Source organism: Hippopotamus amphibius, chromosome 10 (assembly GCF_030028045.1).
Source record: "Hippopotamus amphibius kiboko isolate mHipAmp2 chromosome 10, mHipAmp2.hap2, whole genome shotgun sequence".
Classification (NCBI taxonomy): Eukaryota; Metazoa; Chordata; class Mammalia; order Artiodactyla; family Hippopotamidae; genus Hippopotamus; species Hippopotamus amphibius.
Window position 1 is genome coordinate 62,508,968 of NC_080195.1, and position 20,505 is coordinate 62,529,472.

Genomic DNA, 20,505 nt, shown 5'->3' on the forward strand with positions numbered 1-20,505 from the left:
TCCCAGACCTCTAGCCTAGAACAAACATGTGAGGCCAGACTTATCCTTGTCTAATTACATGTGTCCTTTTTCAAACCTGAGCTGTGACAATCTAGATTGCCCTTCTGCGCAACACTCCCTCACCCCTGCGTCCCAGACAGAACCAGTCATTCAGCATGAAAAGATTTGAACCATCAATTCCCTAGCAGATTTTAAGTGATCCTATGTATAAAGGAATCAACATTTATACTTGCACCTTTCTTTACCGAGAAAGTTTCTGTGGAATTATGTGCAGCAAGCACCCCAGCATGCTCCAGGAAAGACCCTCACCCCCTCCCACCCCGGCTCCCAGGCAGCACCCATGGCAGTGGGAGGCCTGAGGTGCGCAGAGCCTGGCTCTCCACGAGGACAGAGGATAGCAACCTCGAGGACAGTGCTTCCTGCCATTGAGAAAGCAGGGTAGAACCTGTGAGGCTGCAGTATCTTTCTTCCTCTTTCCAAGGCCACTGAGAGAGGCACTAGCTAGAGAAAAAGTGAAAGAACAGAAGAGAAATTAAAAATAGGAAGGCTATGCCTTTTAAATACCTCCTCTATGCTAAGATTTCACACCCTCAGAAAAACTGTGCTACAAACAGAGACCAAAAAGGAGCTTCAGCCTCTAATGTCACAACCCAGGAAGGAAAGAATTAGGGCAGCACCAGCTAAAGAACACAAATAACCCTCCAGTGAAGTGGAGGTTTCTAAGGGCTGGGGGATGAGGCTCCTCTGAGTTGCTTGTCCCACCCCCTCACTGCAAAATGAACAGAAACAGAGGTAGATAACCAGGAAGATTTTTTTTTCCCCTGGAGAAGCAAGCAGGAAATTGATTTTTATTCCCCAAACCCCTGCTTTCCTGATGTCTGCTTTTGACCCTGACTTCTGCTCTGGGACTCTTGCTTCTTCCCCATCAAAGAGCAAAAGGCAGAAAAACGTATTCATCCACAAGCTGAAAAGCAAACACATATAGGGCTGTAGGTTGCCTGGGTCCATTTCTCCTTTCGGATTCAGGCTGTTGTCTCTAGTACTGAACCTCTAATGGATGAAATCCCTTGCTTTCAAGTCTGACATGGTCTCCTGGGCCTGGAAGGATTGCTTCATGAGCATGGCTGACTAGAGGAAAATGCCAGAGCTCATCCCATTGCACGTCCTGAACAGACCAGCTTGTGTTCGCACCACTGATCTCAACTTGCCTAATGAGGATGCTGCTTTTCCTTAGAACATGAGTCTCCTCAGCCAGAAGAAGAAACTGGAGGTTGATGTTGCCAGGATACAGAAGGAAGCTGAAGAGGCGATGCAGGGGTGTCAAAATGCAGAGGAGAAGGCCAAGAAGGCAGCCACCGAGGTAGGTCCATTGACTGCCTGCTCACTCCTGTTTTCTGGAGTTGAGGGGAGCAGTGGCCAAGGGGCAAAGCTGCAGCCAAAAAGGATTCCGTTGATTCTCCATGTAGCCAGGGGCAGGCTAGCTGACCCCTCTGCCTCTCTGTCCCCATTTTGAAAACTTAGGCCAGGTGGCTCCTCCCTACCACCCTATTCACACAATGAAAAGGGGCAGCTGAATTGCCACAAGCAAAATCTTATGAAAGCAAGAGATTTTTTTAAGAAGTTAATCCACTTTCCACTTGTGAATCAATATATCTACTGTCTAGAAATAATTCTTGTGTTTCCTTCCCCATAGCTATTTTTCCTAGGGTCTGTAATGGCTTTATGACAATGATCTGGAAAGACAGCTTATTTCGCTTATTTTTTACAGCCCATACTATTGCTTCAGTAGCAGAATCAGGTTGGTGAAGAAGGGCTTCAGGATTGGTGGACCTTCCTTTTCTGCAAACTTAAAATTGTTGATAGTGGTGCTTTTCCTGAATGAGAATGGAAGCTCAGGGTTGGCTGCCAGCCTTCCTTTGTGGGAACTGGGAAAGGACACCGTCTGGACCCCCACTGTGGGCAGATGCAGACTTCTCTCAAAAGACATGGCAAGCAAAAGGCAATACTCAGAAAAAAAACAAAAACAAAAAAAAAACAAAGAAGGAGGGAGCTGGGGAGAAGTCTGTGTGAAGGACCCAGCCTTGCAAGTCCCAGTGCTTGCTGAGCAGAGCTTGGGCTTGATTTCAGCCTCCACTCACCCCATCCCCATCAGGTAGTTCTGTATAGCCCATCAGACGCACAGACATATGCAAGTAGCCCTGATCTTACCTTGTGAGTGAAAGCTGATCCTCTAGCTTAAAAGTGTTTGGGAACCGAGGAGACGATATTCAATTAGATTTTACGTTAGTCATTTTAAAATTCAAAAGAAAGGAAAAGCTTATGTCTGTATTTGCCTTAGTTATTTAGCACTGGGGAGCTAAACAAAACTTTTGCACTAAATCCTAGCTACCAGGTCACTGTAGAATCCAGAAGAATGGGGAAGCATGCCCAGCGCTCAGCCATTTTGTATCAAGGCAGACACTCTGCTTTCTGATGGAAAAGAGGTGTGTGAAAGCTTGAAAGCATTTGGCCAAGGAAAAAAATAATATGCCTAACATTTATGAAAATCTACATAGATAGAAAGGAATAAAGAGAGCTTCTATTCCTACTTGGTAAATTTATTCACTCACACGTTAGGAAGACTCTATCTTCATGACCTCACCTTTATAAGGTTTCCTTGACAATGCTGAAAAATGAACTCGCTACTTTTTCCCCTGATTTAATTCTCCAATAGTTCAGCTCTGAGTTCCAACCCTACATAGCAGAACCCAGAGATACCTCCGTCACTGATTCTTTGCCCTCACCATCTGCACAGACGTCTTGCACTTAAATTATGCAGATGGTTGGTAACCTGATAGACAGAAAAACTTTGGCTGGGGAGGGTAGTGTTCTTACATTAAAGGCACTGAGAGAGTCATGAAACAGTTCTTAATAATTGCACCAAGACACCAAGCCCTTGTATACACAGCCAAAGCCAAGAGCAGGCTTCACGAGAATTAACCTTCCTTGCGCCGGAGCATTGGCACCGAGAGCCTCGGTTGCTGCCAAATTCCTGGAGCCTAAACTTGTTTGCAGTTGTGAATCACAGAATTACGGAAGTGAGACAGGAAAAAGATTCTCGTAGACATGCCACACTTTTCCTGGTGCGTGATGCTACAGGACATGTTCTGGTGCTTTACTCAGTTAACAGCTCTGCCTTCAGTTGGTCATCTTTCTTTCAACACAGGCGTTGTGTAATAGTGTCCACATGGTGTTTCATCTCTGGTCTGTTTCCACCATCCCTCACCTAATCTCTTCAGTAGCTGCTGCTATCTTGATTGTCTTTTGGTTGACAAACTCGAGGGCCACAGAGGTTATGGAGAGCGTGGTGGGAGGATATCACATACACAGAGGCAAGGCATAGCTCCTGGTCACATCAGGAACTGAAGACTGTGGGTAGAAATGTTAAGCTTATTTGGCTGCCGGATTATCTTAGTCCCTTTCCTTCTTTTCTAGGTAGCAAACATGGCAGAAGAACTGAAGAAGGAGCAAGATACCAATGCCCACTTGGAGAGGATGAGAAGGAACATGGAGCAGACAATTAAAGACTTACAAGAAAGGCTGGATGATGCTGAAAAGACTGCCGTGATGGGGAGTAGAAAACAAATCCAGAAACTAGAATCCAGGGTAGGCGTCTGCCTGTGTAATCGTGGGATCTTGACGACTCCCAATCTGAAGCCTTATTGTCATGGAATATCACACCAGACTGTCCCTACCTCCCTTGTCACTTTCGCTCGTAGCACTTTCAGATCTTTGACAGTGTTGGATCTCAGCATATTCATTCATTTTTCTTGACTCTGGGCCACTAAATAGGACTTTTCTTGGACGGGGTGAAATCCGCCTTCCCGCTAAGTGAGAATGCATTTCCTTCCACTCACCCACCCCCAGCTCCCAGCTCGAGGCTCCCCACAGCCAGGGAGACCCACTGTTTCCAAACACACGCTCACACACCGTCTTGCTTCTGTGCCTTTGCTCCTGTTATTTCCTCTGTGGAGAATGCCCGTTTCCTAACAGCCAGAGAAAGGGGAGGGAAACAACTAAATCAAGGATCAAGAAAGACTTAGTGAAGATACAGTAAGGACTGACAGAAATGATGTAGTACCTGCCTTCAGGGAGCTTAAAAACAAATAGGAAGACCTATCTTGAAAATAGGATTTTTTAAATTATTGAATCAATTTCAATGACAATGTGCAGGTCATGTGACAAATGCTATAAGGATGGAAAGAATATTTGAGATTTCATGGCTCAGAAGGGCCTCTGAAAAATAAAGTATTGCCTTTGCACATTTATGGTATACCTGTATAATGGAATACCAATGCACATTTCCGGTATGTCTACATAATCACACTGATTAAAAAGGAGTGAGGAAGAGCTCTGTAATGTCCTGGAGGTCACACCTAGCCGTACAATAATGACCAAAGGTGCAGGCAATGTGGGGCGTATACAACCTTCTGTGCAGGAAAAAGGGAAAATATGAAGACGTACACATTTGCTTATAATTTCAAAAAGAATTGGTGACAGGATAAAACAAAGACTAACAAAAACCACTGCTCGTAGGAGGAGAACACAGAGATGGAAGTTAGACCTTGTTTAGTTGGTTTGATTGCAAAATCACATGAAACACACCCTCCCCATCGACCCCCTATCCTGTGTGCTGCCCTATGTCTCTCCATACCACTTATCACCATCTAACATAGGCTGTATTTTACTTTATTTTGTTTGTATATTTCCCTTCTTTAGAATGGGTGCCTTATAAAAGGGAGAGATTTTAGTCTGTTTTGTTCCCTGCTGTATCCCTGGCCTGGTGTCTGGTGCATAGTAGGCATCAAATATTTGTTGAACGAATGTTATATTAACCTTGGTTGTGTAACTCTAGAGGCTGCAGGCCAGCTGTTCATCTGCACTACAGCTCTCCCACAAAGTAGGGCTGAGGGGCTAGGGGTGACATAGTGTGACACAGACTCAGGGTCTGATTTCTTTAGAGAGTCAGAGCTGAACATGGAGAAAGAAGCTTAAGATGAGGCAGTACGTTGGCTGAATCCTTAAAGAGTGCTATATATAGCTTATTCTCTCTATGTGCTTATGATGTACATTCATAACACACGTGTGTGTGATTTTGTAATCCAAGACGGGAGGTTTATCATTTCTGCATGGTTTAGCCTTTCACATCCTTCTGAGTCTAAACAGCCCTTTTTATGAGCTCACGTAGTTCAACCAGCTCACTTTCCATGAGGCGATTTTCCCAGAGAGCTTGCCCTGTTTCACCACTGCCAGAACAAGAGTGGACCCGTCTTCCCTGACGATGTCACTCTGTTTCAAATGATCGTGCCAATTGGCAAATGCAATGCCCCCCTGGCTTGCTGGCTGCCCTCCTGTCATCTGACACCATGGTTTGCTTGCAGGTCCGTGAACTGGAGGGTGAACTGGAGAGCGAAGTCCGGCGCAGCGCGGAAGCCCAGAGGGGAGCCCGCAGGCTTGAGCGGTGCATCAAAGAGCTGAACCATCAGGTACTCGGGGAAGCCACTCCCTGTTTGCCTGGCTGCGCTCTACCCTGGACAGATGTGCTCCTTCAAGCCCAAAACGACCCCCTAGGTCTCCTGTAGTTCTCTCTCCATCTTGGCTCTCCTTCAGCAGGAGACACCAACTTGCCCCTCCAGGGCTCCTGTGCTATTATTGGTTTGGGCTGGTCCCTTTTCAGAGCTCTCAGGGAGCAAAAATGTGAGTGACAAGTTGCAATTAGAAGTGAAAAGCTATTTGTATTGTCCTTGTATTTTCACACATAATGTCTGCAGCACTTTCAGAAAGATGCCTTCCTGTGAGAGGCTGAGCAAGAACAATGTGTAAATGAAGTGACTGCCAGAGACCAGGGTGGCGCCTCAGACAGCAGATTGTATAGGACACTAGCTAAACTGGAGCAGGGGACATTTCCGCTCTTGTTTTCTGGTTGCACAAACACGCCAGGCCACTGAGGACTCTATCTGGTGCTCTATCCGCTCAGCAAATACTGAGAGGCCCCCGCAGCTTTCTGACTCTGTTTTCTGACTCTGTGGACTAGCCTTGGTCTAAGCAAATAATTGAAAAGAGATGAGCAGACTTCTTACCAGTAACTAATGCATTACCAAAGTAGCAATGTACTCCTTCACTTGTGTTTTCATTTTCTAACCTTTCTTCCCTTTTCTTCAAACGGAGAAAACCAGAGATTCTGTGATAGCAGAGGCAGTGTCTTGCTCACCACTGTGGGCTCAGCACTTTCCTGGCACAGAGTGCGTGCACATATTTCAGTTGTTAAACACAGGTGCCAAAGGTGGCTTTCTAGCCCTCTCTCCTGCACAATATTGCTTGTTCCAGTAGAAAGGCAAACTCATCCTGCATGCCCACTTTCCCGCAATTTGGACAGCACTCATGCGGGATCTGCAGGTCCTGATGCTGGTCCCCAAGGCTGCTTTGGTGTCAGAGGCATCGAAGTCTTTCTCCCTTGCAGTAGGAAGGATAGTGTTGATAAGAAAGCAGAGCACTGCGAAGCATCATCTTGGGCTAATTAAGATGAAATGAGCTATTTGCATAGTTCTTTGCTGAGTAAGTGGTTCTTTTCTAAGGAGAGTTAGTCTGACACTTCTTTAGACCATGCCAGGTATTATCATCAAAGCCACTGGGGAGTGTGCCCATGGTACGTATGGCTGAGAAAGTAACACCTGGGGAGCATGAAAGATGCACTATTCTACTCTTCTTTTGAGTGAGGATAAGAAAACATGAGGAAGCAAAATACTGCTTGTTAATTACATCTGGGTTTTTCTTTTCATTTTCCTGTGGATTATTCTTTACCGTTTTTCTTCTGTAAACAGGTTCTTTATACAATACACCAAAGCTGTACTTTCTTTGTTTTTCATTGTCCCAAGGAATACAATCTCATTCTATTGTGTTTTTATCTTTGTTTCTTCATAGCAATAATCTCAGCATTCCTCTTGCACTAGTATGGAGTTGTATTTCTTAATTTCTTCCGAGTGTCTGCACAATGTTAGAGCATATCTATTCAATTATGCAATGATTTTCTGCCATCAAATCAGATAACACTGATTGAGTACCTTCTTATCCTGTCAGTTTAAAGAGACATTAGAGAGCCCTCCACATTCCTTGATATCAGTACCTGGTTTTGAAATATTTAAGGTAGCTGTTGAGTCTATTCAATCTGTTCTCCTTTAATATCAAAATAACCATCAGGACTATGAGGCAGGGTGTTTTGTGATAGTACATCGTAGATGCCATTATCAAATGCCATTTTGAAAGGTATATAAATATGGTTTTCCTTTCCTGGGAAAAATCCTCCGGGAAGATCATATTACATTGGAAAAGGGAATCAAGTGTCACCCCATTTACAATAGTTCTATGGCCAGTCCCTGCTGAGCATTTATCTTCCCCCATATGTCCCTCTAGCATCTGGAAATTCATCCTGTTTTCCTCTCTCCAGTGTCTAGAAAAGTATGCTATAAAGCAGGACATAGGATTAGGAACCTATGCTTGTTACAGAAGGTAAAGATATCTTTGTTTCCCTCCCCCCCCCCCACCACGGTCCATCCACCTGCGCCATTTTATATTTGTCTGCTTCCCATATTCAGGGATCTGTGTGTCGATGTTATTTAATCCTTTCCAATCTAAATATGGATACAGTATCTTCATTTCTAGGGATAAGAAAACAAAATTTGGTTTTGGGTGGGTTTTCCAGGAACCAGATACCAGGATGGAGTTAGATGCACAAGAGATTTATTGGTAACACCTGGGAAAGATAAAGGGGCGCGCAAGCAGGCGGAGGCAGAGAAAGCTTTCAGAGCACCTTGCAAGTCTGACACCTGTGAAAGGAAACGGTGAAGGAAGGAGGATGGGATGGAAGGAGCCTCAGGTTGCAGTGCCGCTCTGGGCACGTCTCCAGCACAAAGATTGCTGTAAAGAAGTCACCCACGTTGGGCAGAAAAGGCAAGATGCTGTAACTTGGCTGTGCCCAGCTATCAGCTGGGGACTGCCTGGGGTGTGTGATCTCAGTGTAAATGCTAGAGCAGATCCCCGAGGCACTGAAGTTGGAAGGTTTCAGGTACCTGCACTCCTCACAGCTGAATGGCAAGTTCTTTTTTTAAAGGGAAATCTGAGCCCTGCACAACTATGGCAACCGCAGTTACTTAATGCCATGGAGGGAGCTGAGATGTGAACCTAAACCTAACAAAGGCTTTGCCTCCCCACATGGGAGGAACATCATTAACATCAGCAGCCTCTTCCAGCCTTTTTTGGTTTTCTCCTGTGTGGCCTCCTTTACCACTCGGTAAATTTGCCCACCTTAGTAAATTGGTTTTAAGCAATTAAACCTCTACTGGTTTTAGAATTCTCTATGACCACATAATGCTATGAATCTTCAAATCTCTTAAACCAGAGAGGTAGAGGGCTTGGCAGATGAAAACAAAGAGCGATTTTATTTATAAAATGGACTTGTCTCATTTTCCCCAGTCAGATTATTTCTTATATATTGGTCCCTGCCTTAGGGAGCTTAAAAGTAGTAATTAATTATCTACTGTCAGATTGTACTTTAAGGTGGGAGTGGGGTAGGAGTGCTCTATGCAATAGAATGAGTTGGTTATACCAACCTTCCCTCCCTCCCTTCCTTTATTATATACATATGATTTAACAGATAACATTGTATCAGTTTAGGGTGTACAACAAAATGAGTTGATATATGTTTACATTGCAATATGAATATCACAAGTTTAGTTAACACCCACCACACATTTTTATTAAGGTTTTTAATTTTTTTGATATTCAGTTGTATAAGTTCTATTTATGTGAAAAATGCCATTGGAATTATGGTAGTGATTGCATTGACTTTGTAGATTACTTTGGGTAGTATGGACATTTTAACATTAATTCTTCCAATCCATGAGCACAGAATATCTTTCCACTTATTTGTGTCTTCTTCAATTTCTTTCATCAATGTTTTTATTGTGCAAGTCTTTCACTCCATTTGGTTAAATTTATTCCTAAGTATTTTATTCTTTTTGATGCAATTATAAATGAGACTGTTTCCTTAATTTCTTTTTCTGATAGTTCATATTAGTGTACAGAAACACAACTGATTTTTGTATAACGATTTCATATCCTGAAAATTTACTGAATGCTTTCATCAGTTCTAACAGTTTTATCGAAGTCTTTAGTGTTTTCTATACATAATATCATGTAATCTGTAAACAGAGAGACTTTTACTTCTTTCTTTCCAATGCAGATGCCTTTTATCTCTTTTTCTTGCCCAATTGCTCTGGCTGGGACTTCCAGTACTAGGTTGAATAAAAGCGGCAAGAATGGACATCTCTGTCTTGCTCCTGACCTGAGGGGAAAAGCTTTCAGTTTTTCTCCACTGAGTATTATGATAGGTTTGGGTTTGTCATATATGACCTTTATGTGGTGAAGTATTTTCCCTCTATATCCACTTTGTTTAGAGGTTTTATCATAAATGAATGTTAAATTTTGTCAAATGTTTTTCCTGACATTTTTGAGATGATCATGATTTTTTACCCTTCATTTTGTTAACGTGGTGTATCATATTGATTGGTTTGCAGATGTGGAGCCATCCTTGCATCACTGGAACAAACCCTACTTGATCATGATGTATGATTCTTTCAATGTATTGTTGAATCCAGTTTGCTATTTTTTTTTTAATTTTTGCATCTATATTCGTCAAGGATATTGGCCTATAATTTTCTTTTTTTGTGATGTCCTCCTCCAGTTTTGGTATCAGGGCAATGTTGACCTCATAAAATGAGTTTGGAAGTGTTCCCTACTCTTCTATTTTTTGGCATAGTTTAGAAAAGATTTGTATTCTTCTTTTAATGTTTGGTAGAATTCACCAGTGAAGCTGTCTGGTCCTGAACTTTTTTATGTTGGGGGTTTTTGATTACTGGTTTAATCACCTTAGTAGCAATTGGTCTGTTCAGATTTTCTATTTCTTCATGATTCAGTCATGGTAGGTTGTATGTTGTAGGAATTTATCCATTTCTTCTAGGTTGTCCAAACTGTTGGTATATAATTGTTCCTAGTAGTCTCTTATGATCCTTTGTATATCTGTGGTATCAGTTATAACATCTCCTCTTTCATATCTGATTTTGAGTCCTCTCTCTTTTTTTCTTGGTGATTCTAGGTAAAGACTTGTCAATTTTGTTTATCTTAAAAAAAATCTCTTAGTTTCATTCATCTTTTCTTTTTTTTTTTTTAGTCTCTAATTTATTTCTGCCTTGATCTTTGTTTTTCCTTCCTTCTATTAACTTTGGGCATCATTTGCTCTTTTTTTTAGTTCCTTGAGGTATAAAATTAGGTTGTTTATCTGAGGTTTTTCTTGTTTCTAAATGTAGGCACTGGGACTCCCCTGATGGTCCAGTGGTTAAGCCTCCACTCTTCCACTGCAGGGGGCATGGGTTTGATTCCTGGTTGAGGAACTAAGGTCTCACATGTCACATGGTGCAGCCTAAATAAATAAATAAATAAATAAATAAAGGCATTTATCACTATGAACTTACCTCCTAGAACTGCTCGTGCTGCACCTCATAAGTTTTCATATGTTATGGTGGTTTGTTTTTTCTTTTTAAGCTCTGTATTGGAGTATGATTGCTTTACACCATTGTGCCAGTTTCTGCTGTACAACAAAGTGAATCAGCTGTATTTATACATATATCCCTATATCCCCTCCCTCCCGTGACTCCTTCCCACCCTCCCTATATCACCCCTCTAAGTCATCACCAATCATCAAGTTGATCTCCCTGTGTTGTGCAGCAGCTTCCCAGTAGCCATCTGTTTTACATTTGGTAGTGTATATATGTCATTGCTACTCTCTCACTTCATCCCAGCCTCCCCTTTACCCCCCACCCCCTTCCTGTGTCCTCAAGTCCGTTCTCTACATCTGCATCCTTATTCTTGCCCTGTCACTGGGTTCATCAGTACCATCTTTTTAGATTCCATTTATACGAGTTAGCATACTGTATTTTTCTCTTTCTGGCTTACATTGCTCTGTATGACAGACTCTATGTCCATCCATTTCACTACAAATAACTCAGTTTCATTCCTTTTTATGGCTAATATTCCATTGTATATATGTGCCACATCTTCTTTATCCATTCATCTGTTGATGGGCATTTAGGTTGCTTCCATATCCTGGCTATTGTAAATATTGCTGCAATGAACATTGTGGTACATATTTCTTTTTGGATTATGGTTTTCTCTAGGTATATGCCCAGTAGTGGGATTGCTGGGTCATATGGTAGTTCTAGTTTTAGTTTTTTGAGGAATCTCCATACTGTTTTCCATAGTGGCTGTACCAATTACATTCCCACCAACAGTGTAGGAGGGTTCCCTTTTCTCTGCACCTTCTCCAGCATTTATTGTTTCTAGATTTTTTGATGATGGCCATTCTGATTGGTGTGAGGTGATACCTCATTGTGGCTTTGACCTGCATTTCTCTAATGATTAGTGATGTTGAGCATCTTTTCATGTGTTTGTTAGCCATCTGCATGTCTTCTTTGGAGAAATGTCTAGGTCTTCCACCTATTTTTGGATTGGATTGTTTGCTTTTTTGATATCGAGCTGCATGAGCTGCTTGTATATTTTGGAGATTAATCCTTTGTCTGTTGCTTCATTGGCAAATATTTTCTCCCATTCTGAGGGTTGCCTTCTTGTCTTGTTTATGGTTTCTTTTGCTGTGCAAAAGCTTTTAAGTTTCATTAGGTCCAATTTATTTTTGTTTTTATTTCCGGTATTCTAGGAGGTGGGTCAAAAAGGATCTTGCTTTGATTTATGGCATAGTGTGTTCTGCCTATGGTTTCCTCTAAGAGTTTTACAGTGTCTGGCCTTACAGTTAGCTCTTTAATCCACTTTGAGTTTATTTTTGTATATGGTGTTAAGGAGTGTTCTAATTTCATCCTTTTACATGTAGCTGTCCAATTTTCCCAGCAGCACTTATTGAAGAGGCTGTCTCTTCTCCATTGTATATTCTTGCCTCCTTTGTCAACGCTGAGGTGCCCATATGTGCATGGGTTTATCTCTGGGCTCTCTATTCTGTTCCATTGACCTATATTTCTGTTTTTGTGCTAGTACCATACTGTCTTGATCACTGTAGCCTTGTTTCAGGTCAGGGAGCCTGATTCCTACAGCTTTGTGTTTCCTTCTCAAGATTGCTTTGGCTTTTGTGTTTCCATACAAATCATAAAATTTCTTGTCCTAGTTCTGTGAAAAATGCCATTGGTAACTTGATAGGGATTGCACTGAATCTGTAAATTGCTTTGGGTAGTGCAGTCATTTTCACAACGTTGATTCTTCCAATCCAAGAACATGGTATGTCCCTCCATCTGTTTGTATCATCTTGGATTTCTTCCATCAGTGTCTTATAGCTTTCTGCATACAGGTCTTTTCCCTCCTTAGGCAGGATAAGTTGTGTTTTCCTCTTCATTTATCTCAAGGTATTTTTTATTTCTCTTTTGATTTCTTTTTTGACCCATTGGTTGTTTAGTAACATTATGTTTAATCTTCATATATTTGTGAATTATTTTTTTCTTGTAATTGGTTTCTAGTTTCATACATTGTGGTCAGAAAAGATACTCAGTATGATTTCAATCCTCTTAAATTTATTAAGAGTTGTTTTGTGGCCTAATATATCACGTATCCTGGAGAATGTTTCATATATGCTTGAGAATAATGTTTATTCGGTTGCTTTTGAATGAAATGTTCTTCATATGTTTGTTAAGTCCATTTGGTCTAACATGTCATTTAAGGCCAATGTTTAATGATTTTTTGTCTGTATGATCAGTTAATGAAAGTGGGGTATTGAGGTGCCACATATTGATTGCTGTTTATTTCTTCCTTTAGACCTGTTAATATTTGTTTTATACATTTAGATGCTCCTGTGTTGGTGCATAAATATTTACAAATGTTGTGTTATATTGTTAAATTGATCCCTTTATCATTATATAGAGACCTCTTTTGTCTCTTGTTAGCCTTTGTCTTAACGTCACTTTGTCTGATGTAAGTATAGCTATTTCACCTTTATTTTGGTTTCATTTTGCATGGAATATCTTTTTCCTTCCCTTCACTTTCAGTCTGTGTGGACCCTTATATCTGAAATGAGTCTTTTGTAGGCAGCAGATAGGCCTTGTTTTTTAATCCACTTGGCCACTCTATGTGGAGTGGAGAATTCAGTCCATTTACATTTAAATTAATTACTGATAGGTATGTACTTATTGCAATTTGTTAATTGTTTTTTGACTGTTTTGTAAGTCCTTTGTTCTTTTCTTCTTCTCTTGTTCTCTTCATTTGTGCTTTGATGATTTTTTATAGTGGTATGCTGGATTCCTTTGTCTTTTGTGTATCTACTATAGGGCTTTGCTTTGTGGTTACCATAAGGCTTACATAAAATAACTTGTATTTATAATAGTGTATTTCAAGTTGGTAAGTTTTGTTGCATTCTAAAGGTCTACATCTTAGTCTCTTCCCACCAATGTTTTGTTTTTGATGTCACAATTTACATCTTTTTATCTTGCATATTTATTAGCAATTTTTTAGCATAGTTATTTTTACTATTTTTGCCTCTTAACCTACATAGTATATTTATGTGTTTTATATACCACCATTACAATATTAGATTCTGAATTTAACATATATTTATCAGTGAGATTTATACTTTCCTGTTACACTTCAGTGCCCTTTTCTTTCAGTGTAATGTCCCTTAAACATTTCTTGTATGGCTAGTATAGTGGTGCTGAACTTCAGCTTTTGTTTATCTGGAAAACTATTTATCTGTCCTTCAATTCTGAAGGACGACATTGCCATTAGAGTATTCTTAATTGGCAGGTTTTTTCATTCAGCACTTTGAATATATTGTGCTTTCTTCTGCCCTGGAAATTTTCTGCTGAAAAATCTGATAGTCTTGTGGAAGTTTCCTTTGCTACTTTTAAGACTCTTTCTTTAACTTTTAACATTATTAATATAATGTGTCATGGATGTGGGTCTCTTTGGTTCATCTCATTGGGAGCTCTGGGCTTCCTGACTCTGAATGTCTGTTTTCCTCCCTAGGTTAAGGAAGTTTTCAGCCATTATTTTTCAAATCACTTTTCTGCCCCTTTCTCTCTTCTCCTTCTGAGACCCTTATAATGTAAATGCTGATCCACTTGATGTTGTTCCATAAGTTCCTTAAGCTGTCTACTCATTCTCTTTTTTTCTTTGCTACTTTTATGGGATGAAACCCACTGCCCTGTCTTGAAGTTCACTGGTCCTTTCTTCTGCTTCATCTAGTCTACTGTAGTTGACCATCTCTATTGTATTTTTTAATTCAGTTATTCTATTCTTCATCTCTGTGATTTCTGTTTGGTACTTTCTTATATTTTCTCTTTGTTGAAATTTTCACCTTGTTCATGCATTGTTCTCCTGAGCTTGGTGAGCATATTTTTGACCATTATTTATGACCATTATTTATCTTTATCAGGTAAATCACTTACCTTCATCCTTTTCTGGGGTTTTATCTTGTTCCTTCATTTCAAACATATTCCTTTGTTTCTTATTTTTTTTTTTTACCCTGTGTTGGTTTTTATGCATCATATAAAACAACTACCTCTCCCAGTCTTGAATGAATAGTCTCGTGTAAGAAAAATTCTTTATTATTCAGCCCTATCCTAGCTCTTGGTTGTCTCTGAAACCTTTGTGATTTTCCAAGCAGCCTTCTTTGTTTTTAGTGGCTCCCAGTAGTTGAGGGTGTCCAAGAGCTGTCAGTGTCCCAAAGGGGAAGATCTCAGTCAGTACCTAGATGCAGGCTGATTGGAAGCCAGACCCCCAGGCAGGAGCTTTTAAAATATGCATATATACCTCTTTCAGGGAAAGACTGGGAGATGGGAATTTCTGTTTCTTCTGTTCTGACCCTTGGGATGACAGCCAGTTAAGAACTGTTTGCTACCATCCTGTTGAACCTGTGAGCACAAGCCCTACTGGCCACCAGGGACAGAATATCAAGGAATGTATCCTCTGAGCATCAGCTGCAAAAGTCAGTGCACCAGACCTGTACACAAGCTCCTTTCTTAGAGATACTGGTGACCTGGGTGGAGCACATGAAGATGGCACCCACTGGCTTTCCCAGGCATTTCAGTCTGCTGTTATTGCCCTTCGGAGGAGGGAGTGGTAGCCAGTTAAACACTTTCTGTTTGTTGTAGTCCTGTAGGACCTATGAACTTAAGTCCTGTTGGCCACTGAGCCAGACTTTCAAAGGATGTCCCCTGGGTGGCAGCTGCAAAAACTGGGCCACCAAATCTGTGCACAAGCTCCTTTCCAAGAGATACCAGAAACCTGGAGTAAGGCAGAGGGAGCATGTAAAGATGGAGAGTGATGCAGTCAGCCCCTTGATGTATGTTAAATTAGAAGCCTGCCTCTTGGGCCACAGCTACTAAGATAAGCACATAGGCCTCTTTCAAGGAAACACTGGGCATTTCTGCCTGCTGCCTCTGTGCTGTGTCCTAGGGGATAACGGTTAAACCTAGCAAGGAGGGAACAAGCAGGATAGCTATGGGAATATAGGAGATGAGCCTGGTTGGAGTGAAGAGGGTTTGTGAAGGGCCATGGGAGGTAGCAGAGAAACCATAAAAGCCACCAAAAAAGTTGATACTTGACAGAATAGGTAAGATGGAGCCAGGAAAAAATTTGAACAGCAGGGGTATGTCTTGGTTAAATCATTTATCTCAACCATCAGCCAGTTAAGATACTTTGTTCTTTGGGGAAGTTCAACAGCTCCAAAGTGAAGATACTCTAGCTAAAAGGGTGTGGGAAAGGGGGTGACATGTAGAGCCTTCCTACATGTCTGTCTCTCCCCTCCTTTCTTCTCAGAATACCCAGGGCTTCATAGAGCATGGTTGAGGAACACCATCTCACTAGATTTCCTTTCTTCAACCCAAGCCCAGATTGCAATGGAAGTAATGAGAATACACGAAACAGGGTCCCCACAGCTTATGGAAGTTTCCTATCTCTGCTGATGCCCACACTAGAATTCCAGAAAACTTAACCTTTCCTATAATTCCATTACCCAAAGCCAAGGGTCAACTAGAAAGTTCAAAGGAAGAATTGGTTTGATGGGGGGTTGGAGGCAGGCATTGAGAAACCACAGGCAGATGTGGCTTGGCTGGGAGGGAGGGCTGAAGACCAACCCTAGTTGAAACTAGTGGTTTTAACTTTCATTTCTGCAAAGGTTTGGGAGTTCTGTGGTGGATCAGGAGACATGACTGTCATTGCTTTGAGCTGTGTTTATTAATTTCTTGCAACTTGGATAAATAGAGTTAAACCCATTTTTCAAATCATAACTCTAAATATGGTGTTTAATAAAGTTTCCTCACCCTCATTTCCTCATGTGAGGCTACTCCCAATGCAGGCTGCTGGATCCTTCAAATCACCTTCACATACATACCTATACCTTGCAGGCAGAGGAAGATAAGAAAAACATGAGCAGGATGCAGACTCTGATGGATAATCTTCAGCTGAAAGTACAAAGTTACAAGCAGCAAATCGAGGCAGTGGTAAGTGCCTGAGGCAGTCGCAGCCTCATGGATTTCCTAGCCATTTACTTTTGATTAATGGAGATATGTGGTGCTGAGCTAGATGAGCAGCTTGTCAGAGAGGACCAGCTTGGCTTAAAGTCTGTTCATTCTCTGTTTCTTCTCAAGCTAGAATTATCACCCATGGTTAAAATTTGTGCAACTTTTCCCTCCAGGGAGCCAGAGCTCTCTCCCTTGACCTTGTGATTGCACCCAAACATATGCATTGTGAGAAATGAGCCAAATAAGAGTATGGTATCATGTAGGGATGGAAATCACCCTGGGACCTTCCTCACCCTAAAACCTTAGTTGAGAATAAATGCATTTCACTGTCCTTTTTCCTGATGAGCCTGGACATGACTATGGACAAAACTACCATCACTGGAAATGCACTTGTCAACCCTGGGTTAATAGCCTTATCTACATGTAATGTAATTGTTAAGTACCATATATATTGGCTTATGCCTAATGATAATATATCTTGACGGGTTTGGAATTGATTATTTAAATGATTTGGGCTAAAATACTTCTATGTCTAACAATTACCTGTTGACTCTTATAATTACAAAGACAAGCCCCTCCACCCTGAATAGGATGTTAAACTGGTTACAAAACAAACACCTGTGGTTAATCTAGCACATACCAAATCTGTGCAAGCTGAACTGTATCAATTTGGTGGAAAGTGCCGACCATGTTCTAAATTTCCAGGGAACAACAGTTATAAGATGGACCTGATGCCTGCTAGGAAGTCTGAATCCCTATATATTATACCAAAATATGATATTCCATTCAATACTCAGAAGGTTATATTCCTTTCACACATTTCTCAACTTTCTCATGTCAGAGTGGAAAAAAATATGACTATGTAGGCCCGGGGATTTCTTTTTTCATTTTTTATCTTTATAGGAAGCAGAAGCTAGTCAATACCTTTCCAAGTATAAGAAGCAGCAACATGAGTTGAATGAAGCTAAGGAAAGGGCAGAGATAGCTGAATCTCAAGTTAATAAACTCAAGATTAAAGCAAAAGAGTTTGGGAAAAAGGTACGTCAGATATTCAGCTCTGCTGTAACTTTTAAAGCATTTGTTTCAGGCTCATGTCATCACATGGTAATTTCTTGTTTCTCTCTTTAAAGGCTTTTAAAAAAACAACATCAAAAAACAGGTTCTGATAAAATCTTCCTATATTTATTAATTCTACTTGTCCAGGTAGTACGAGGCACTAAACATTTGAGTGGGATGCACATTGAATTTACACTTCTCAAATGCTTAATTCTAGATTAATGTGCAGGCTCTGAGCTCCAGGGCCTAGATTTATGTGGGTAGATCAGTCAGGAGTCCAGGGAGCAAAGAAGATTAAAGAAGCACAGACTGATCTGCTTGAAATTCTAAGTGAACTCTTTCTATGACGGGAAAGTATGTGACTTTGTCTCACATCGATATGGAGACCCCAGGGGGACAGGTTTAAAATTGAGGCCATGAAGGAGAACAAATACAAGAGTCCTGCTGTCTAGCTTTCTTCCCTAAAACAGAGAAAGGAAGTGTCTATGTCTCTGTGGTCCATGAAATTTTAGTTCTGATCCAGTAGTAGGGGCTACTGCCCTAATTTTCCTGGTAAAGTGACAGAGTGACAGAGAACACTAAATTGTAGGCCTGGCAGGATCAGTGTCTTAGTCTGTTCAGGCTGCCATAACAGAATACCAGAGACTGAGTGGCTTACAAACTACAAACATTTCTCACAGTTCTGGAGGCTGGGAAGGCCACGGTCATGGTGCTCGCAGATTTGATATCTGGTGAGGGCCACGTCCTTACAGATGGCCCTCTTCCCACTCATGGTAGAAGGGAGGGGAAGAAGTTCTCTGGAGTCTTTTTTTCATAAGGTCATTAATCCCAGTCATGAGGACTCAACCTCATGACTTAATCACTTCCCAAAGGCCCTACCTCCTAATATCATCACTGTGGCCATTAGGATTTCAACATATGAACTTGTGTGGAAGGATACAAACACTCATACTACAGCAGTTAGGGTAGCCTCAGCTTCCTCATTGAGTCTGTTCCCAGAAACACACAGGTTTTAAATGAGATCTGGCTTAGGAGACGTGAATTAAAGGAGGTTGGATACCCGCCACAGAATACCTAGAGCGCTCAGCACAGGCACCATCATTTCATTTTTCAAAATATGGTACATTCTTGGTCTTTATTATAAATGAATTACTAATAACCCTGCAAGATAAGTATATAGGGTGGCCAACAATAAATACTACCTTATGGGAGGTGAAAGGATCTCTTTTAAGAAGAGACTAAAAGTTGGTTATATCGAATATATTTGGATCCAAATATGAGACATTTGCAAACTCTAGAAATTTCTTATTGATTAGCAAATAGTCGTCTCAGGGATTAAGGCTCATACGAAGAGGTCCAGTCAAGTGGTTTGAACTCTGGCCTCAATTTGAGAAGTGTTATGGCCTCGGATTGGGGTCTTCTGTGCAGAAGCTGGCCAGCAACCCCATGTAATGGATTTGTTTAGGGAAGTGCTTCACATGTGCTGCAATTGCACTCAGCTTCAGGAGGTCGAAGGGCCTCTGAAACAGATGAAATGCATTCGACTTTGTCACAGTTATTTCCAACAAAGAATAAAATGAGTGAAGCAGAAATTGCTTCTGAGAGGCCAGAGATGAATAGGAAAATCGTCGTTGGCAGTGCAATGACTAATTGTTTTCCATTCACAGAAGGAGAGCCTGAAAATCTCTCAACTGTCATAAACCAAAGGAAAAGGTTTTACGATAGAACTGTGCTTCAGGTCTGTGGAGCAAATTGGTGATGTGGCTGTAGTCTCTCCCTCATGGGGTCTTCTGTAGAGGGTGCTGCCTTCACTGGCAGTGCAAGGTGGGCAGAAAATTGAGTGACCGAGCACACCCTTGCGGTGAATTACCGGTGTCTGCTTTCTCTCATGCAGATAATTGCCTCAATTCCCTGCCTCCCTTTGAAACTAATGAAGAGTTGGCTAAGGCCTGCTTAGTCTGGAAAGCACTAAGGTTCTGGGCGTGTGTTCCACTGATGAAAGTCACAGGAATCTCACAGAACACACTGATATTCTGTTTTTCAGGTTCATGAAGAATGAGCAGTCCTTGTTTACAAAGGACAGAGGCTGGTGAAGTACAAGGAGGTACTGCTTTATGGCCAGAAATTTAAGTTGCATTTGAAACATACATTTAATCATTTTAACTGAAGTATAGTTGATTTACAATGTTATCTTAGTGTCAGGTGTACAGCATAGTGATTCAATATTTGTAGATTATACTCCATGTAAAGTTATTATAAAATATTGGTTATATTCCCTGTGCTGTACATTGCATCCTTGTATCTTATTTATTTTATACCTACTAGTTTGTATCTCTTAATCCCCTTCCCCACCCTCTACTTCTCTCCCTACTGGTGACCACTAGTTTGTTCTCTGTATCTATAAGTCTCTGTTTTGATATATCCACTCATTTGTGAAACAAACATTTAAAAAAAAAAATGTTTCTGCCGTGTCAAAAGTAGTTTAAACAAGATGATCAGAAAATGTAATAATAAAAGGGAATATTGTTGCTTCCAAGCATAGTGGGGATTTTTTTTTTTTTTTTGATCCTCAGATGCAAGTAAACATCCTCAGATGCAAGATTAAATATTCAAGAATCCTTCAAATTCTGATGTTAAAAAAATACTATGTCCATATTGCCTCTTAGTGAGCAATATTCATAGAAGACATGAGCTATGTTATGGTCCATGGGGACTAGGGCATAGTGGTAAATGGTTATTACTGAAGTTAGTGAACTTTGCTTGGCTCATTTCTACATCCATGAGTCTGTCTTTTTAGCCACTAACGGTGGGAGACAACAGGCTTTTCTTAGCATTCTATAGTGAT

At 41.0% G+C, this 20,505-nt stretch overlaps 1 protein-coding gene across 1 annotated transcript in view; it reads left to right on the forward strand.

Annotated features, from left to right (window-relative positions):
- MYH15 (myosin heavy chain 15) overlaps window positions 1–17,884 on the forward strand; it is a 132,979-nt gene extending 115,095 nt beyond the window's left edge. Inside the window, exons 36-40 of the mRNA XM_057696649.1 lie at window positions 1,235–1,360; window positions 3,475–3,645; window positions 5,421–5,525; window positions 16,488–16,583; window positions 17,508–17,884. Coding sequence (XP_057552632.1) covers window positions 1,235–1,360; window positions 3,475–3,645; window positions 5,421–5,525; window positions 16,488–16,583; window positions 17,508–17,732 — 723 coding nt within the window. The 3' untranslated portion in view covers window positions 17,733–17,884. The remainder of the gene's footprint in view (window positions 1–1,234; window positions 1,361–3,474; window positions 3,646–5,420; window positions 5,526–16,487; window positions 16,584–17,507) is intronic.
- Window positions 17,885–20,505: the final 2,621 nt, after the last annotated feature.